This window comes from Hyaena hyaena, unplaced genomic scaffold (genome assembly GCF_003009895.1).
Source record: "Hyaena hyaena isolate Hyena2069 unplaced genomic scaffold, ASM300989v1 scaffold_117, whole genome shotgun sequence".
NCBI classification, from domain to species: Eukaryota; Metazoa; Chordata; class Mammalia; order Carnivora; family Hyaenidae; genus Hyaena; species Hyaena hyaena.
Genome location: NW_024080749.1, coordinates 2,958,657 through 2,980,232, shown reverse-complemented (window position 1 = coordinate 2,980,232; position 21,576 = coordinate 2,958,657). Strand labels below are relative to the sequence as shown.

The 21,576-nt window shown below is 40.0% G+C and overlaps 1 protein-coding gene across 2 annotated transcripts in view; it reads right to left on the bottom strand.

Annotated features, from left to right (window-relative positions):
- Nucleotides 1-21,576, bottom strand: part of NYAP2 (neuronal tyrosine-phosphorylated phosphoinositide-3-kinase adaptor 2) — a 182,861-nt gene that overhangs the window by 47,154 nt on the left and 114,131 nt on the right. For both annotated transcript variants that reach the window (XM_039236817.1, XM_039236819.1), the window contains one exon: nucleotides 21,359-21,565. In XM_039236817.1, coding sequence (XP_039092748.1) covers nucleotides 21,359-21,565 — 207 coding nt within the window. The remainder of the gene's footprint in view (nucleotides 1-21,358; nucleotides 21,566-21,576) is intronic.

Genomic DNA, 21,576 nt, shown 5'->3' with positions numbered 1-21,576 from the left:
ACTTTCCTCCCCCAAGAAAACTCATTCCATTCCATTCCATTAAGATTAATGATGAACTAAAAGGCTCCTGTCATTCCCACATCCAAGGAAACACCTCTTGTTTTGTAAGCGCTATTATTAATCATCATCCTAGAAGTACTAGTGATGTTGTTTATGAAATTTCAATGAAGGTCAAGAGCAAAGAGAAGAAAAAAGAATAAGAAAAAGGTATTAGATTAAGGAAGAAAGAGAATCAGAAGGGAAAAGGAAGAATAGGAAAAGAAGCAGGGGAGGCAGGAAGGAAGAGAGGAAAGATAAAGAGAAAGGAAGGAAGGAAGAAAAGAAGGAAGGAAGGAAGGAAGGAAGGAAGGGAGGGAGGAAGGAAGGAAGGGAGGAAGGAAACAAGAGGGAAAGTAAAAGCAAAGGAAACAAGAGGGAAAGAAAAAGCAAAGGAAATAAAAAGGAAAGTACAAAGAAAAGGAAAAGAAAAGAGAGGCCAATTTTGACTTCTTGGAATAAACCATTATCAAGATATTATCATGAAATGTTTCCCAAGTAATACCTCACGATCATCTTAAAGTTTTTACACAGTGAACTGTATGAATTAATATTTCTTTGCTTTTATTCTTATTGGATTCAATTTATCACTGTTTTGTTTTGTTTTAGAGATAGTCGTTCCTCAATCACTTCTCATCTTCCCTTTAAGGTGAATTGTATTTCTCTTCAAAATCATGTCCTTAGTAGTGTTACAGAATAATTTCCAGGGCATCCACTGCTATTATTGTGAGTATTGGAGTTCTCTTCGCTTTCAGAGCAAAGACAAATGATTCTTCTCAACTCCTGTATCTACACAGCAACAGGAGATTAGGGCATTTTCACCAAAGAAAACACTTTCATCTAGCATCAAAGAAATAAAATCAGTCAAATTCAGAAACATATCTTTCCTCTATCATAGTTTCTTTCCCTATTACACAATATTTTTCTCTAGTAGCAGAAGTATGTCATGATTCCCCCAAGCCATGTTGCTGAAAGTTTCTAAATGAAGGACTCAAGGCTATATGAAAGTCACAAAGAGGCCTCTTTAAAATACACAAAAGTATGGTTATTACAAATCTATTTTTCATTTCGAAGGAAGGCATTTTCTGGAATTAACGCATATGCTCTCTGAGGTAAACTGGTATTTAAGTAATAAGTGGTGGTTTGGGGAAAACTATATTAAAACCTTCATGGATCCCACTTTGTTTAAAAGCTTCTACCACTCATCACAGGAAACGTATAAGATGCCCTCAAGTCCCATGTTAAATGTAATTTGTCCTGTTTATAATTTGCATGTATTCTTATAATTTTGCTTCAGAAATGATTGGACTGTGAGTAATCCAATTCATTCATGAGTGGCTATGATTTCTAGACATTCATTAAGCATACTCAGGAATTCTTGCAGTATTACACAGTCTAATCTAGAAATTGTTCTCAAATGTAATAGAATTGTTTTTTTTTAATTTATTTTTAAATTTTCTTTAAATCCAAGTTAGTTAACCATTCGTGTAATGGTGGTTTCAGGAATAAAATTTAGTGATTCATCACTTACATATAACACCCAGTGCTCATCCCAGTGAGTGGCCTCCTTAATGCCCATCACCTATTTAGCCCATCTGCCACCCAACACCCCACCAGCAACCCTTAATTTGTTCTCCGTATTTAAGTGTCTCTTATGGTTTGCCTCCTTCTCTGTTTTTATCTTATTTTTTCTTCCATTTCCTTATGTTCATCTGTTTTAGTTTTTTAAATTCCACATGACTGAAATCATATTTGTCTTTCTCTGACTTATTTTGCTTAGCGTAGCACACTCTAGCTCCATCCACATCATTGCAAATGGCAAGATTTCATTCTTTTTGATCTCCAAGGAACTATAATAGATTTGTTTTAATACTAAATTTAACAATTAAGTGGACCTAATGCCATACCTTGCTTTAATTAAATATTCATTAATGTTAATCTGGCAGCTTCTTTTGGAATTTGGTGCTACCATTTTAGTTTTAATATCCAGTATTTTTGTAGGTCCCTGAGGAACTCAAAGTCCCAACATCATCAGTATGACACGGAAAAGAGAAGACATGTCTAATCATCATTGTGATCATTTTGTGACCAGGGAAAGAGAATCAGCAGGATGCAAACATGTACCCTGAGAATAGATATTCTGTCTCCAGCTTTCCATGGTCTGAATGAGACTTACATAGCTTTGAATGAGTCCCAGACTCATAGTCACAGACCAAGGTCCTAGTACTATCTGCAGGGTCAGATAGTAAAACTATAGACACTGGACTAACTGGTATTCTTCTTGGGAATACCAGAATTCTGGTGAAGATGTAAAATCCAAAGAAAAGTGAGATGGAGACATGATAGATAGAGTTTATGAGCCAATGATGGATACAAATTACAAGATCATTGTAGAGAGAAGAAGGAGGATCACATGCACGTAGAGTTGGGAATGCCCACTGTATTCCTTCTGAACATCTGAAGACCTGAGATTCCCCTTACCACTTGCCACTTTCTTACATAGAGAGAATATAAATCACACTACTGCCTACCATGTAGGGAGGCCCTACATGCTACAATGCATGGTTGGCTTCTTGCCTGGCAGCATAGCACAGTGAGGCATTAACAGTTTTGGGAATTTTTTTTTGCTTTTGTTTTGGTTTGGGTTTTAGTGGGGTTTTTTTGTTTTGACATCCTCTCTTATTGTAATATATAATTTATTGTCCTTTTTAAGTTTATTTATTTTGAGAGAGAGAGAGAGAGCAGGCACATGAACAAGGGGGGGAGAAGGAGATGAGGGCTAAGGGTGGGGAAAGACAATCCAAAGCAGGCTCCACTCAGCTTGAAGCCTGACACAGGGCTGGATCCCAGGACTGTGAGATCATGACCTGAGCTGATATCAAGAGTCTGACTCTCACCCGACTGAGGTACCCAAGCACCCCGTGTAATATATAATTTCTGAAACACCCTTAGGATACTTATCACTTTAAGCTAAATATAAAAGGTGCTCTGGTTTTCAAGAATACTTTATTTCGGGGCGCCTGGGTGGCTCAGTCCGTTGAGCGTCCGACTCCGGCTCAGGTCATGATCTCACAGTTTGTGGGTTCGAGCTCCGCATCAGGCTCTGTGCTGACAGCTGGCTCAGAGCCTGGAGCCTGTTTTGGATTCTGTGTCTCCCTCTCTCTCTGACCCTCCCCTGTTCATGCTGTCTCTATCTCTCTCTCAAAAATAAATAAAATGTTTAAAAAAAAAAAGAAAAAAGAATACTTTATTTCACATTAAAACAAAATCATAGTATATGTGTACAAAGCACTATATTTTACCTATTTTATAAGTAATATATGCTCCTTGGGTGCCTGAATGGTTAAGTTGGTTAAGTGTCTGACTTCAGGTCATGAGCTTGCTGTTTGTGAGTTCAAGCCCCACATTGGGCACCATACTGACAGTGCGGAGCTTGCTTGGGATTCTCTCTCTCTCCCCCTCATTCTCTGCCCCTCCCCTACTTGCTCTCTCTTGGTCTCTCTCTCTCTCTCCTCTCTTTCTCGCAAAATAAATAAAGAAACTTACAAAAATAAGTAATTGTTTATACTTAATACCATCACATAAAGAAAATCCATTTACCAAGATACAAATTTAAAAAGGCATACCACGATTTGCATCAAGATCAAATGCATATTACCATGGGGATAGACATTTCACTTTGCATTATGGCATCAAAAATAAACAAACAAAAACAAATAGGATAAAATCTTTCATCGCCAATATAAGGAATGAAAAGATGACAAAAATAATGTAACTTATTTTTTTAATTTTTTAAATAAAACTAATAATTATTTATTTTTGAGAGAGAGAGAGAGAGCAAAGAACGAGCAAGAGAGTGGGAGACACAGAATTTGAAACAGGCTCCAGGCTCTTAGCTGTCAGGACAGAGCCCATCACTGGGCTTGAACCTGCAAACTGTGAGATCATGACCGGAGCTGAAGTTGAACACTTAACTGACTGAGCCACCCAGGCGCACCAATGTAACTTATTTTTAAAATGTGTTATATTCACTTCAAAATAACAAAATAAGAAGAAGGAAAGTCAACTTTAAATTTTATACCTCACCCACCTTATTAATGTAAAAACTCTTTATTCCTAACAAATGAAAATCAAAACTGGATGTAATACTAATGATATCTTCTCTTTACATCACTGACTTTGTGAGTTATTTAAGGGCAAACATCTTGAAACAAAATTTGGTCCAAAATAATTTATATGGTCCTTATGTAGGTTTTATTTCCATGGCCATGGACCTTATGCTTCTGCCTTGAACCATTGGCCACTTATGAACATAAATTAAGCATTACACGTCTAGGAACAAGACCTATCTAAAAGCATGCATGGTCAAGTCCACCATGGAAGGGAACTTCCATCTGATTTCCAATAATGGCCATGTTTGTTCATAATATAGCAGAACTTCTGGAGGTCTCTAAGATCCTATGAGGAGGTAGTGATGAGGGCAAAGCTATTTTCAAAGAAGTACTAAGTAAGAGGTAATTTGCTTTTTCCGCTGGGTTCACAAATGCACTCAAAGTCCAAAAACCACACTGCATGAATTTGCTGTGACCTTAGCACATCAAAGCAACAGCACCAAACTGTAGTAGTAATTATGTATTTTTCATTGCCACACAGACTTGAGTAATTGACAGATATTTTCACAAAAATGAATAAAGTAAGCCTATTGCTTTAAGGACAACAACTGATAGAATTTGTTGACAATGATAAATCTGAGCTTTCAAGCAAAAATTCAAATTTTGAAAAACTTGTATGCACCACTGTGAGCTTGACAGCATCCTAATATTTAAAGACTTTTCTTATGAGATCAGCGGTGATATTAATTAATATGCTGTATTGATTTTTATAATGAAATGTGTCAACATATGGAAGATTTGCATGACTTTGTGAACCGATCCTTTCTAAAAGCATGATGTTATAAATCATGCATGGGTGAGAGATCCATTTAAAGTGCAAGACAGACCATTGGGTTTTAATGTAACAGAGTATGATGAGTTCCTGGATAGGAAACGAACCCTTATGAAACTGCTATTCGTGGAGTTTGGGTAGGATATTAAAGAAGAATATACACAATTATGTGAAAAGGTTATCAAAATATACTTTTTTTCAGTTACACATCTGTATGAAGACAAGTTTCCTTCATATATTTTAACCAAAGAAACATATTACCACAGATTGGATCCAAAGCAGATATGAGAACCTATGTTCTGTTAAGTCAGACAGTAAAGAGATTTACAAACATGTAAAACAATTTCAATCCCTTCACCATTTGTTATAGTTTACGAGGATAGTTATTTGTCATAAAAATGTTGTTTATGTTAATATATGATGGATTTATTTTTAATGAATAATTTTTTAATTTTCAATTTTAATTTCTAATATGATAAATATTGTCATGCTTAACCCATATGTTAGATGTAACTTCCAGCTCCAGGAGAGCTCTTTGGGATCCTCAGTAAGTTTTATGAACATAAGGAGTTCTGAGACTGAAGAGTTTGAGAGCAGTCGCTTTATATAGACTCTGAGTTCCCCAAGAGTTCCCTTAAAAAAGTAACTTTTTATGCAATTAATATACCATTGGCCTACTTAAAAAACACAAATTAAAACAGAGGAAAATACCATGTTGAAGCACAACGGGAAACCTTTGAAAATGTCAGGGGATTCGGGAAGAACCAGTTTTGCAAAGCTGCCCTAGGAAAGCGTTGGTGACCATGTCCAAGAAAAGCTATTACCTGCCTCTGAGACCAGAGGGAAACCATCCAAATTCTCAGGGTACTTCTACCATTTATAAGAAGCAAGCTCCACGGTTCATTCATTGATTCTTTGCCGTTCATCAAAGAAATCTGTTGGAATCATTGAAATGCCCTCAAAAGTACTCTTGAGGGATTGTAAGTTTCGTTTACTAAGGTCACTGATTTTACCTCTCCTTTCTGATCTACTTTTTGTGCTTTCTTTTCATAACAAAGTTGTTAGGAGTGTGCCTAACTCAAGTTTGCTATTTGCTAAAATTTTTCTAAAGTTGTTGGTAACAGTTTTGGTAGCAAATGGTTAAACTTGACCAAAAAAATCATTTTAAAATTAAATTTAGGAGAGGTAATGGAAATCTTGTCATTCATTTTCACCTGTCCAGAATCCACTTGTGCTTATTTTTCTGGAAGAGCAGTTTGCGGTACCTTAGGAGAACGACATAAGCAGTAGATTCGGATCTTACAGTTCTGTACGATGAAGCGCCTCAATGCCGGTTCCAGAAGTGACCACGTGACTCAGGTCCATCCAATCAACTATTCTATCCCCTCAGACTCACTGATTGGTTCAGGGGTGGACCTGTGACCCAAGTCAGCCAATGACAGCTGCCTTCAGACTGTTGCTGGCGTTCTCGGGAAAGAGTCATTATACCTCTGAGTCAGGGCTGCTAAGCTCTCATCACTTAGCAGCTGAACCCTCATGGGCAGTTTGCTTGCCTTCTCTAAGCTCCAGTTTGTTCACACGTAAAATGGGAAAAATAAATGGATCCACTCAATGAAGTTCTTATAAGAAATAAGATAATAATTGTAGGTTTCACCTAAGCAACCCACATAGGATCTCAAGAAATGTGAGTTATTTGTAGCATTTAAAGGCAAATATGACCATTCAGCTCCTCTGCTTATACTATAAGGAAATCTAACCCCCCTCCTCACAATGGTACACGTGACTAAGCTCACATAACCAGTCTCCATTGCAGCCTCACCCCCCCCACATCGCATTAGGTTCTCCTAAAGCCTCACCATCTTCTCTTACCCCATGATTTTAATCATGCCATTCCTCTCTGCTTGGTGCCTTTGTTCCATGCTCCTTCTTTCCCTTTCCTCATATACTAGATCGTATGCTCTGTGAAGACAGAAGCCATGTCCATCTCATCCCCCAACACATTTACCCTGTGTCACATAACTGACCCCAGATAAGGACTCTTGAATTATTTATCGAATGAATCATTTTAAATCATATTTTAAAAAACGAAGCCAGTGTAAAAGATGAATTGTTTCTACATTTCCCATTAATAAGTTAAAAGCATATTCTTCCATTCTTTCACTTTTCCCAAGTTGCCAGCAAAAGGGCAAACGTACATTGACCAGACTTGAACTGAATTGAACATTAAAAAAATTGAGGGAAAAGATGTAGTGCCTGTTTTGGACAGTAGGTGGGAGTGCAAGTATTACTTGATACATACTCTGGTAGGCTTACAATGCTTCCAGAACTAGTCTCTGTAAATGCCCAGCCTAAGTCAGAAAGAACCTTCTTCTTTGTAATGTCTACTATGGCTTTTCAGAGAAACAGGGCATTCTTTGTGAATACTGTTGGTGCAGCATACCCACAGGGCTTTTGCAAAGAAAGACACTACTGAGCACTGGGAAGTAATGTCAGGAGGGCTCCTCTGAGAGAGAGCACTGGGTGGAGCCATGCTCCCCGCAGTGAAAGACAGAAGGCGCTGGTACTCAGGTCAGCACTCAAGCCAGTGTATTGCCATTGTGGTTCTCCAACAGGATTAATCTATTGAGAGGCAAGAAGGTGGAGGTACCTTGTGTGTTATCTGAATTGTATCTGCCTGGTTAACTATTCTTTTCCCCAGAGACTCAAACAGAGAGTGCATGGAAATTCAGAATTTCTTGAGCAAGAATGAAATTATTGCCAAATTGTATTTTTTACACCAGTTTTCAGAGTATATGTATAGTATACTTCAGGGTATCTGTATAGCATATAACATCATGGTCTCTGTACATGTTTAGGAGAAATCAAGTTTAAGGGACTGTGTGTGTGTGTGTGTGTTTGTGTACTCACACATATACTTATGTATCGTATATGATGGTAGTTAGCTGACTTTGCACATTGGATCACATAAGACCCAAGCTTAAAAGCTGTTAAGTGGCTTTATACCCACACCTACACATACCAGTGAGCATCATCAAATTCCTTGACTCCAAACTGCTCCCATAACTTTAGCGAACCATCTTGATAGAAAAAAAAAATAGGAAAAAGAATTTAAATGATTTAGAAAAAATACAGCAAACTACTGCAAAACAAGGTCCAGTGTCCTGTCTTATTGAATGGGGCAATAATGCTCTCTTGCTATATAAAATCAACCCCATCATAGGTAGGTATATGCTCCTCAGAGGCAAAGGTCGCCTATCATCACCCCATACTGTGCTGTTCAGTTAGGTGTTCTCACTGGGAGAAATGTGCTGAATGAGTAAACGATGGAATTAAAGACAAACAAGCACACATATTGTTTCTGTTTTTTAGGGTGGGGGGAACCCATGTGTGGCATGCTTGTCCAGGTACTCAAGAATGAATTTTTAGATGGATCAAAATGATCCATTATAAGCACTTCTCGCTCAGTTATAGGAACAGAGGAACTTCATGCTAGACAGCACAGAAAATTCCTTCTTTAGATTTACAAGACAAGTTATTTGGGGGCAGCCTGTTTATCTTCATAATTCTGTTTCCTTTTGTTTAGGATGCTGAGGCATTAACTGACTTTGTAAATCTGATCACACAAGCCCCAAGTTTAAAATCCACAAGTGACTTCCTGTAATTTTAAATAAGACCACAATCACCAATATGACCAGCTGGGCCTCACTCTTGTCTGGTTCTCAGCTTCCTCTCACCGTAGCCCCATGCATTCCTGCTAATTCACCTGAGATCCCAGTTCCCATGTCTCCTGGATACCATGTAACATGCTCAAGAAAAAGTGTGTATATGTGTGTATATGTAAAAAGTGTGTAGATGTACACTTCTCTCGTAGCCCATTAGTCCTGTTCCTGGCACACAAGGAGACAGCCTTTCTCTCTGCCTCATCTCCAGGCTGTTCTTGGTCCTTACCATGTCTGCCTTCACAAAGGCCAAGAGAGGAAGGAGGGGTTGAGGAAGGGGGTAGGAAAGGTCTTCTCTGACACCAACATGAGCTGATGTTTCTCACTCTCTGGCTATTGTAGGGATGAAAGGAGAAGTGAAAACTCTCTTCTTGGGGTGTTTTCAAGTGTACCCTAAAGGTCTCCCTTGAATGGCCATCTCTTACACAGAGATCTCCTCTGGCTGTCCCCGGGCATCCTGTAGTGTACCTTGAGCCATGTCCCACAGAGTCCTTGCCACTCCTAGCGGCCACATGCCTGAATCCACCCCCAGAGTTTCTCTCTATGGCCTAATCTGGGCCATGGAAAACTCACTTTATGCACACCTTTACCCCACCATCAGTGGCTGGACAGTTACTTGCCAGGGGCTTTCTGCTCTGTGTACATAGGCCATTCAGCTAACCTCTTCTTTTATTTTATTGTGTCTCTTCAATGCTATAGAGGCCAATAGCAATATTTACAGGGAGTCCCATCAGTTTCTCTCCCTTGCTTATCCACTGGGAAGTTTTCTATGGAGGATGGAAACTCATCATACAAATACACAGAGTCCATCTCCACGTGTCTCTAATACCTAGTGTCTAGCCTCTCAGCCTGCAACCATTTTCCTAGACTGGAGATGAGAGTTCACTTAACGACAACAAAATTCATTCCGATCGCTTCCATTGTAAGTTCTGCTTCCATAGTCTAGCTTGTTGCCTTGCTATGTGAGAGTAACTACCATCTATCATTTTTAAATTACCTTTCCACAGGTTATACCCTGCTTATTTACATTCAAATCCTATAAAGACACTCTGGCTATTTTAAAGTGGTTAACCTACCCCACATTCCTGTTTTCTGTTTGTTTCTCAAAACCATATGGCCAGTATCAGGAGAAATGCAAACAAAACTATTTCTCTGGTGATCACAAATCCAAGCAGGCAGAAGTCACAGTTTTCCACAGAGAAATGAAAGTGGGCTATTGGGGATATGACATATTTCTCTCCGAAAGCTCTCCAAATGAGAATTCTGCTATGTGTTTACTACTAGAATTAGGAAAGAGAGCATTAAACTCTAGAGTGTGAAAATACTGAGCAGAACCTAGCAACGGGATCTGGCCAGTGTTCCCAGAGGAAATAATCATGCACCCAATTATAACGGAGAAGGAGAGCAGATGTGAAGAACTGTGTTCTGGTGCCTAAGCCGACTGTACAGAATGACAGCCTGGAGGGTCGTAGACACTAAAGCCCACAGCTGCTGAGGGCTGCTGGGAAGCCAAGCAGGAAGTTAGTCAACATCCTGCAGAAAAGCCCAAATTACAGTGGAGGCTTGAAATCTACCAGATTGGTGTTTTGTGCCTGTTGCATGATCAAATTGAGAGAGAATTCCTGGTTCCTCTCAATACATAGATCCTAGAAAGTGACACCATGACAGTTAAAAGTCATGCTTTGAAACATGGGATGGCCAAGCAAAAGATAGGAGAGTGGGTTTTCATTTTTCACTTTGACTTTCTGTATTTGTTTTATTTTTATAATGTTTAGTTTTGAGAGAGAGAGGAGGAGAGACAGAGAGAGAGGGGGAGAGAGAGAAAGAGAGAAAGCGTGAGCATGAGAGGGGCAGAAAGGGAGACACAGAATCCAAAGCAGGCTCCAGGCTCTGAGCTGTTAGCACAGAGCCCAATGCAGGGCTTGAACTCATAAACCATGAAATCATGACCTGAGCTAACGTAGGATGCTTAACCGACTGAGTGACCCAGGCACCCCAACTTTGGTTTTTCAATAAGCATGTTCTTCTCATCATCATAATAAAGCCTTTCCATTTGAGGGGAAATCAGCAAAATTCAAACAGACCATGAGATCTTCTTCAGTTAACTATTTTACCCTACACCTAAACCCAGTGACTCAAAGCAACACTCATGTGGTTCTGTTCCTGAGTCCATGAATCAGTTGAGTGGTTCTTCAGGTCCCAGGTGGGCTCAATAATGCACCTGTGGTCGAGGAGGTATTTCTACAATCTCATGTTCTGTTTTCTCACATGTTTGGGGATGGCCACATGAAGGCTGAAGACTCTTGGCTTTCCTCCATGTATCCCTTTCTCCAACAGGCTAGCTCCAGTTTGGTGCGATGGTTAGAAAAGAGCAAGTAGAAGCATTTGTGAGCAAGTAGAAAAGAGCAAGTAGAAGCATTCTTGAGGCTGAAGCTCAGAACTGAACCCACAGTCCCTTCCATCTCATTCAACTGGTCAATGGAAGACACAAGGCCAACCTAGATTCAAGGGGTAAAAAACAGGCCTTACTTCTTGATAAGAAACAATAAAAATACATTGCTAGAGCACAGATACAAGGAAAGGAGAGTATCGGGACCATAAGTGCATCCCAAATGTGCCAAATCATGTGAAGAAATGGAAGAAAGAGAAAAGGGTATAGTCTGGGAATCATGTCGCCATATTAAAATGTTTAATATTAATTGGGTTCTAAAAGTAAATCTTTTTCATCCACACTTCAGTGAGTGAGCTACAGGGAACACTCTATCCCTTCTTATTTCCTAGCTCCTATTTGTCACGCCAGTATCAAATTTAATATCACTTTCTCTAGGAAGCCTGTCTGAATTACCAGAAAATAAATCATGTCACTGTGTTTAGTATTTCCCCTCATAATATTTATAAGAAACTTTAATCTTAGGGGTGCCGGGGTGGCTCAGTTGGTTAAGCATCCAACTTCAGCTCAGGTAATTATCTCACAGTTCATGGGTTCAAGCCCCACATTAGGCTTTGCACTGACAGCTCAGAGCATGAGGTGTACCTCAGATTTTTGTGTCTCCCTCGCTCTTCCTCTTCCCCACTTGTATGCATGCACTCTGTCTCTTTCATTCTCTCAAATATAAATAAATAAAACTTTTAAAAAAGAATCTTTTATTTTATTTTCTGTCTTCTCTGTCAGACTATGCCCTCTAGGAATGTGAGTCTATTCTACCATATTTGTCTTGCACACTTTGCACCTCTGCATCTCGCCCCTGCAATGGTACAGAGTAGATGCTAAATAAATATTTGTTAGAAAATAAATATATAGGGAATGAATGAATGAATGAATAGATGAATGAACATCAAGTCAGGTATTTGTTAAAGGATATGTTTACATTTGGAGACATCAACATTTTCTTGTGATTTCTACCCCTGACAACATGATTTTTTTTTTATTATAGAAAATTTTTTAAGTTTTATTTATTTATTTATTTATTTACAAATAGTTTATTGTCAAATTAGTTTCCACATAACACTCAGTGCTCATCCCCACGAGTGCCCTCCTCCATGCCCATCCCCCCTCCCCCCCACATCCATCAGTCCTCAGTTTTTGTCAGCATTCAAGAGTCTCTCATGGTTTGCCTCTCTCCCTTTCCCCCACCATTTCCCCCCTTCTTCTCCCCCTTGTTCCTCCGTCAAGTTCCTCCTAATCCTCCTATACGTGCAAACATATGATATTTGTCCTTCTCTGCCTGACTTATTTCGCTCAGCATAACACCCTCAAGGTCCATCCATGTTGCTACACATGGCCAGATTTCATTGTTTCTCATTGCCATGTAGTATTCCATGGTATAGATAAACCACATCTTCTTGATCCATTCATCTGTTGATGGACACTTAGGCTCTTTCCATGTTTTAGCTATTGTGGAGAGTGCTGCTATGAACATTGGGGTACATGTGCTCCTATGCCTCAGCATTTCTGTATCCCTTGGGTAAATTCCTAGCAGTGCTATTGCTGGGTCATAGGGGAGTTCTATTGTTAGTTTCCTGAGGAACCTCCACACTGTTTTCCAGAGGGGCTGTACCAGTTTACATTCCCACCAACAGTGTAGGAGGGTGCCCGTTTCTCCACATCCTCGCCAGCATCTAGAGTTCTCTGATTTGCTCATTTTAGCCACTCTGACTGGCGTGAGGTGATATCTCAGTGTGGTTTTGATTTGTATTTCCCTGATGAGGAGGGATGCCTGACAACATGATTTTAAATCTCATTCATTGCTACTAGCAGAACAGAAGCACTGCAAGAGATTAAGATTTTTTTTTGTGACTCTCTATAATGCAGCACCCAAGTCTTAAAGCCTGCACCTGATTCTTTCTCTAAATTTTATGAACGTAGCCTCAGGGGAGCCCCAAAATTGCCATGACACTGATCTAAAATCTTTGTTGCAAAATACACAAAGAAGTGAAGCACAGACCGTTAGTGGTCCTATAGCCAGTTATATCACATGTATGTAGAGAAAACCCTGTATCCCATTTGCAATGTTTCCAAAGAAAACATTCATTCTTGATCCTAGAAAAAAATCTGAATGCTTTCAAGTAAAATTGAAGGGTAACAGAATAAACTGTGGGCTCACTAGCTATTATAAGCCAACTTTATACTAGGCATTTCTATGCATTTTAAAATTTAATCCTCACAACGACCTACACAGTGAGATTTCCTCTATCTTTTCTATAAAGATAGAAAAGCTGGGGCATAGCAGTGTAATGTGATTCCCTCAAGTCATTCCCACCAAAATATTAATTTATTAACATTGTTGCAAAACATGGTTCACTTGCACTAAAAGGCGGGGGTGGGGGGAGAGAGAGGGAAGAAAACCATATAGATTGGGTATGTTTTGTCAGGAATTAGTTATAAATACTGTTCCACATTTCCAAGTCCTGCTGCCCCATTGGACTCTGCTCAACTTCTCTCAGTTTGTGTGTTTAGGACTCTTATTGGATATAAAGGGCTGGATCATGAATATTTTTGAGTTCTAGTTCTCAGGAGGTTTGTTAGCAAAGTTCGCCATGATCCCAGCGTTATCAGTAAAAATGTTTCAGAATTTTCAGGAGGAAAGTATCTTTCTTAAAAGTTAACTGGTAAAGGGGCTCCTGGGCAGCTCAGTTAAGTGTCCAACTCTTGGTTTCAGCTCATGTCAGGATCTTATAGTTCTTGAGTTCGAGCTGCTTGGGATTCTCTCTCCCTCTGCTGCCCCTCCGCTGGGCTCGTGTGTGAGCTTGTGCCATGTGCACACTCTACCTCTCTCTCAAAATAGATAAACAAATGTAAAAAAAATCAACTGGCAAAAATTCAGTATTCAAAGACTACGCTCTTGAATTCAATCATCATTCCCTTTGCTGAATCCCAGTTTTCTATTGCTTATATAAAATGGCTCCCATTCAGCTAGATCTCATTGGCAGATACCCAATCTTAGGCCTTTGGCTAGCACCCTAACATCTCTGTGATCTTCCCACTCTTCAGAGACATGATTAGAATATGAATTAGAGTGGCTAATGTCTTAGAAATCATAGTCTGGAGGATGAGTGTGCTCAATGTTCAGGTTGGAACTGGAACTTCACTGTCCCCAACAAAACAGCCTAAGATGCCTTTGTCTGCTCTTCTCTTGCTTCCTTCCCTGTCTTAATTTGTTTCAGCTTAAGGCCTAGCTCAAATGCCACTACTTATAGAAACTTTCCTGCATTACCCTGTATCAGTGTTTCTCTGTGCTCTCTTGTAAAGACATCTGGAAAGGTATCTGGAATCATAGTGATAGCGAGTATTAATGTCTATTGTGCTCTAGATGCTATACTGTGTCTTAATATGTTATCTCACTTAATTCTCACCTTTAATTCTCAATAGCATCTATGAGTTAAATACTATCATTGTCTATCCCTTATGATGAAGCTTGGTGAAATGATAGGACATTACCAACGTTATCACTAATACAAAAAAAAAAAACAAAAACAAAAACCAGATTTAAAATTCAAATCCAGAATTACTGGATGGCCAAATCACAGTGCTCAACCACTATCTTATATTTTATGCATGAATTTTACTCTACAAATGTGGCATGAAAGAAATGGCACATTTGTTTGTCTTTCAGTGAAATCAAACCTATATGTGTTCTCACTTCCCTGAACTTATGTGCACAGGGCTCTTCTTGGATGTGAAGGACTGACTCGTGAAGGGGAGTGGAAAATGTTTCCCTGCAATGGGTATGAAAAAGCCCAGAACTGTTGTGCAGAGCAGAATATACAAGATAGTTTTTTAAGTCTTCAGGCCACACTGGTCATCATGAGGGAGTCTCTTTTTCCCTTGAAGTACAGAGATCCATATTTGGGGATTTAGAGCCATAAAGCATAAAGTCTAGCCTCACTTGAAACTTCATGCAAACAGTATCCACCTGTCTACCTTCCCAATTAGAGGCCATGCCAGTTTTCCAGGATGTTGTAAAGGGACAGGCTGCTAGTCCTTACTATTCACAGAATGCCTTACCTCAGTTCTTCTTCTTCTAGAGTTATGAAATTCCCCCTCCCTTCTCAATCATCAAAAGCCATGTGCCATTTTCTAATCTCCGCTTGGATCCTTAATACATCCTTCTCAAGGAGCTACGGCTTCTGAGAGATAAAAGCCAGGAGGGCAGGATGTCTGCATGCACCTGCTGCCTAGACTATAACCCAACATCCTTGTTACAGGGTCAATTCTATGTCTCCTGGAATGGTCACTGCTTGAATTTCCCAGCCAGAAAATGCAAACTGGCAGCTTTAGGTCTTACCTAGCCAGAGGAAGTGAATTATTTGATTCAATTTCTCCCAAAATTTGAGCTGTATTTAAAACTTGGGAGATTCTACATAACAGCAATTAAATCTTGAAATCTGGGGAAAACAGTCCTCATGGTGAGCATCAGCTGGCAATGAATAGCCTCTGTCCCCTTGAGAGGCCCCTGTGCTTTCCAGGTCATCTGCATTTCCATCATTCAGTCCTGATATTCATCAGTATGCAGTAGATTTCCTTTGCAATGGGGAAATATTTTTCCATGTCTCAGCTTCTAACAAATGTGGAAATATATAACTTACACCAAAAGGGCTTCAGGTTTTCCAGAAAGATGGGGAAAATACTTTCCTTTGTGGAGGTGAAGAACATTCCTAAGTATGGAATGTATAAGCAAAGCACGTCTGATTTGAAGGAGGTACCTCTTCTTATTTACTTGTTTATGTTACAGCTGGTCCTTGTGGCACTTTAGTTTGTATCCCATGGTGGATCTCCTCAAAATGGCAGAAATACACATTGTTGAACACATAGGAACACATAGAAGCTGAGGTCTCTTTTCAATGTTTATTTATTTTTGAGACAGAGCTTGCATGCAAGTATGGAGGCGCAGAGAGAGCAGGAGATACAGAATCGGATGCAGGCTCCAGGCTCTACACAGTCAGCACAGAGCCTGACCTGGGGCGCGAACCCAGTAACTGCGAGATCATGACCTGAGCTGAAGTCTGACGCTTAACTGACTGAGTCACCCAGGCGCCTCTAGAAGCTGAGTTCTTTTTAAGATTGTTCCAGGGGCGCCTGGGTGGCTTAGTCGGTTAAGCGTCCGACTTTCGCTCAGGTCATGATCTCGCGGTTCGTGGGTTCGAGCCCCGCATCGGGCTCTGTGCTGACTGCCAGCTCAGAGCCTGGAGCCTGTTTCAGTCTGTGACTCCATCTCTCTCTGACCCTCCCCTGCTCACGCTTTCTCTCTCTCTCTCTCTCCTAGAAATAAAAAAAAAAAAAAAAGATTGTTCCATACAGAGTTTAGCCAAAGCCTTCTGTTTTACTTCCCAAAAGTGTGTCTTCAATCAGTCTGGCTTGGGCAGGCCAAGCCACAACAGGTGTGTATCCACCTTCACTCAACCTCTTCACCCCGTGTGGAAAGTTCTCTATACATCTCTACTCAATTAATAATAATAATAATTTTAAAAAAGACCTGATTAAAAAAAAAAAGCTTGATATAATCTTGGTTTAAGACTCCATGTCTCCATTAAGCCATCCATCTTTTTTCAAGCCTGCACAAATTTTCTGTTCTCTGGATGATATTAATGTATAGTAAACTGTAGATGACAATAAAAATACATTTATTTATGCTAATTAATGTATGCTCAATAGTTTTGTGTCATAAAGAAGCACAGTCAGATCTTTGAGCGGCAGAGGCCATGTTTTATATAACCTGTGTGTGTGCCTGTGTGTGTGTATGTGTGTGCGTGTGTGTGCATGTGAGTGCATGTGCAGGCACAGACATGATTGTCTGTCCCGCAGAAACCATTACAGAGCTGGATACAAGCTGTTGTGAAACTATTTGTTGATTGATTCGGTGATTGAAATTTAACTTTTTGTGGTTTTATTTACTTGTATAACTTCGACTTTTTCCCATTATTTTCATGAGCATTTGGGCCCAATCCTCTACTGCCTTCAGGAATCACCCTCTGGGGAATCTCTGATTTACTAAACAGCAGTGACTTTAATAGAGTAACACAGCAACCAGTGGCAATGTTAATTAGAACTGAGATCTCCTGACACGTTCCTTTGCTTTATGTCGGTAATTCTTCCATTCCTCAAAAGAGCTGTTAAGAGCAACCATTCCAAGTGGCTAAACTACTTTTGGCAAAGCAGTAATCTGTGACGGAGAGCAGTTCGTGTATGTGTGTGTGTGTGTGTGTGTGTGTGTGCATGTGTGAAAGAGAGAGAGAGCAAAAACCAGAGGCTGAAAGTTGGCAGAGAGGGGTATTGATAGGTGGAGCAGGTGAAGTCTTCTTTCCACTCCAGTGTGAGGTGTGGAGCTGAGCACCTCTGCTGTCTAGGGCAGAGGGTGACTGGTCACAGTTCTCATGTTTCTGGTAGGGGGTTAGCAGCTCGGTGGCCCAGTGGCAAGGAGACAATAAGGAAGAGGTGGTGTGAGGAAAGGAAAGAGAAGAGTAAATGCTAACTTCTCTTCCTAACAAAATGCTCCCTTCACCAGTTATTTGCTTCTTCTGGACAGTCATTGGCCGTCTCACTGTTCAAGTAATTGTAACGCTCTTTTGAGTGTTCATGTTGATAGTTTCTCTGGTACCTAAGAAACTCTAACTTGCACTGACATTATTATATATTTGCTCCTGCATTTCACATTTTTTTTCTTTTTAAGTATTTATTTATTTATTTAGAGAGAAAAAGAGTAAGAGAGAGAAAGAGAGAGAATGAGCAGGGCAGGGGCAGAGAGAAAGGAGAGAGAGAATCCCAAGCAGGCTCCTCACTGGCAGCAAGGACCCAATTCAGGACTCGAACTCATGAACCATGAGATCATGACCGAGTCGAAACCCAGATTCAGATGGTTAACTGACTGAGTCACCCAGGTGCCCCTCATGTTTCTTTTAATATAGGTACAAAAGCATCTTTATCAAAATGTACCAAAAATATTTTCTTTTTCCCTTATTTACCTCTTTTGTCATGTAAGATGGAGAGTGTGAGGGACTGGAGATATTTATGTCATTTCTTCCGGTCAGTAGACAATTGACTGACCTACAAACAGAGCTGAAAGACCCAGGAAAACAGATTTGAGATGTCATCAAGCAGAAGACAGGCTTCAGGAGTTTGCAGTCGAAGAAAGGGAAAGTATTTTATAGATTCTGTTTATAGTCTAAATTTCTTAGAAGAGCCATGTCAAAGTGTCAAAAACACATTACAGTTGACCCATTTTTGTGCACCCTACCAAACGTGCTGTAAAAGTTATCGTGGACCATTGAATTGTTTCATTTCCATTTATATATATATATAAGTTCTTCTTCTTCTGCCCACTCTTTAAAATGTGTGGATTGCCAAGGGTCCGCGCTCCTTTCCTTTCTCATCCCCATGCCCTGCTTCTCTAGTTTGCAATCATCTGGTCTTAGGGTTCTAAGCACTCCAAACATCTCTAGCCTCAGTCTATAATTCTGCTAAATCTCTTTTAGCTCCAGACCTGTAGTTCCAAGCTTCTTAATCAGATGGCCCAGAGCCCTTCCAACTTAGCACAGTCAGAAATGAAGTCCTGACTCTCCCACCTAAACTGTGGCACACAGCTCATGTTGACAATTTCTATTTTAGTAAACGGCCACCCAGTCACCACTTCTTGAAGGCTTGGAACCATCATAAATCATTCATGATGAAAACAGAATTGTACTATACGTATCTTAAAAATATTTAAGTGACTACAAAATATCCACACATAATGTTCAAACCTTCCCCGTGGTGTGGCAGATGCCATCCATTGCTTATGTAATGGCGTCCTCTCCTTAACATTGAGGACATAGACTGTGGCATTCATTTCTAAGACATTTAAGAGAAAGAAGGATGCTCTGCAAACTCATGGAAATCTCATTCCCCTTCACTGAGCAATGATAGGTCCAGAGGACATGTTTCCCAGTTTAGACCAACTAGATAAAGGGACTGTTTGCTGGGGCATGATGCCCAGAAATGTCAGCTCATGATCATGAAAAAATTGTCAAGGGTAGCAGAAGGGCAGAGTTAAAAAAAAATTAAAAGTTCCTGTGTCTTCAATGACAGCACTGAACAGTTGCAAAATACCTGGAGCGGCCAGTGCTATGGGAGTTAGCAGAAGCCATTATTACTTAAGCCACTAAATTGGCGTTTTGTTGCTGAAAGCGTTTCTAGGTAATATCCAAGGTGCTTCAGGATTCTTGCTCTCTGGAACCAACCAACTCTGTAGTCTCTTCTGTCAATCTTCCCCTGTGTTTCACTCCAAACACACTAAGTTCCATCCCACAGCATTTTAGTTGTTCATCCAGAGGGCAGACTTCTCCACCATCCTACGGATGAGTGGCTCTAGATGATTCAAGCTCTAGCTCAAATGTTACATTTTCAAGCAGTTATTATTTTACCCACTAAAACCCCCTGATTGCTCTTGCCCAAATCATACACTCCCAGGAAAAATTAAATTTTGTTTCACACATTATTTGTACCCAACACATTATATTGTGACAGTTATATTTGTCTGTCTTGCACTTGACTTTGAGCACCTAAATGCAAGGATGTCTTATTCATCATTGTGCTTTCAGACATGCGGACAATAGCTATCACCTAATAGACATTCAAGTAATGCTTTGGCTATTACACTTTAGTCCCAAAAAGAATACATATTATTCATGTTATTTAAAAATAGAACTGGTACAAATTTAAATAATTAAAAAATACTACTAATAAGCCTAAAATTAATCATGAAGTCCCAACTGCGTAGCGATGTCAACCTTCTTGGGGAGAGGTGTTGATTTTTCTACAAAATATTATTTGTTCCCTATGTTTCTTTTTCATTTGGACAAAATATATGAATCTTATCAAACACCTATAGCTATTTATACTCTACTAACAAAAATACATTGTTACTTTATGGCCAAATTCACTTGTTTCTTCTCCAAGATTTTTGTCACCAGCACTGTGAGTTACATTTAAGTCTGGGGAAACTACTTCTTTGTCTCTGTCTGGGTCCTGTTCTAGAAACATCCCTTCCCCAATACAGAGATCATTCATCCTGTTCCAATTTTAACTTGTGCAGGACTACCAGAGACGGCCACAGGCTAAACACATGGAAATTGCTTTCCTAGATGAGTATCAGAATTGAAAAGAACATTAAAGGATGGGTCTTTTCTTCAGAACCCTTAATATTCTTAGGGATAGAAACCTGAAAACTACAGGCGGTCCCTCGATTAATTGTTTTTTATTCAATGACAGCTCTCTGTGAGTCCATCATGTAGATTAAGCACTTCAAAGCAAACGTATGCTGCTTTTAAAAATTTGACGATTAATATTTATCTGTTAACAATGAAAAATTGCATTGCAGATTTTTTTTGAGACTTGGGAAATTTAAAGGTGAAATCCATTAAAATGTTCTAACTCTGTTGACATAGATGTGGAAACTTAGTAGCATGCCCAAGGCCCAGCTACAATGTTCAGCTCATCACTCCACATGCTTCATGATATAGAGTCTCTCTACTGCCTTTAGATAGTTTTTGTTACCCATGAATCTTCACTTTCACTTCCTGTTCATTTCTTCCCAGTTGCCTGAAAGCTTTTTTTGAAACGAAGGAGGCATACACTCTAAAGCACTTAAACTTTATAAATTAAAACTACTTTAGGAGCACCTGGGTGGCTCACTCAGTTAAGCATCTGACTCTTGATTTCAGCTCAGGTCATGATCTCAGGATCATGAGATCAAGCCCGGCATCAGCACTGAGTGTAGAGCCTGCTTGAGATACTCTCTCTCTCTCTCTCTCTTTTTCTCTCTCTCCCTCTGCCCCTCCTCCACTCGCTTGCTCTCTCTCTAAAAAAAACCAAAACAAAACATAATGCTTTACATGAGGCCTCTAGATGCTTTTGAAGAAACCTAATACAAGATGTTTCAAGCTGCCGGAGCTGCTTCATTGTACAGCTCCAAGAAATGCTATTCACTTCTCTATTGTCCAGGTGAATAATGCCCCATGGAGTGTTGAAATGTACTGCCCCATCCATTTGTGTGAAGGGCTACTTATGCTGTCTCTATGGTGGAGACAGTGATATCTGTTGTTAGGGTTCTCTAAGTGACAATTGCTTAGTCGTTTCTGGGGAAACAAGGAATCACCCGTGCGAGAAAGATCATGATCTTTCTTACCTGAGCTGTGGTTTCCTGCTAATAAGGTGGGGCTCACGGAGCATCTTCCCAGTCTGCTGGTGACCACAGGAGGTCCTGGTGTTCCGTCCCATTCCTGAGCTTTGATAGGCTCTCTGGAAGACGCCCCGTGATGCCCTCTCTCTTTGCTCTCCAACTTTGGTAACGGCTCCGTGCTGTGGCTTCGGACTTTCAGTTCCTCTGTCGATTCTGTGTGTTAA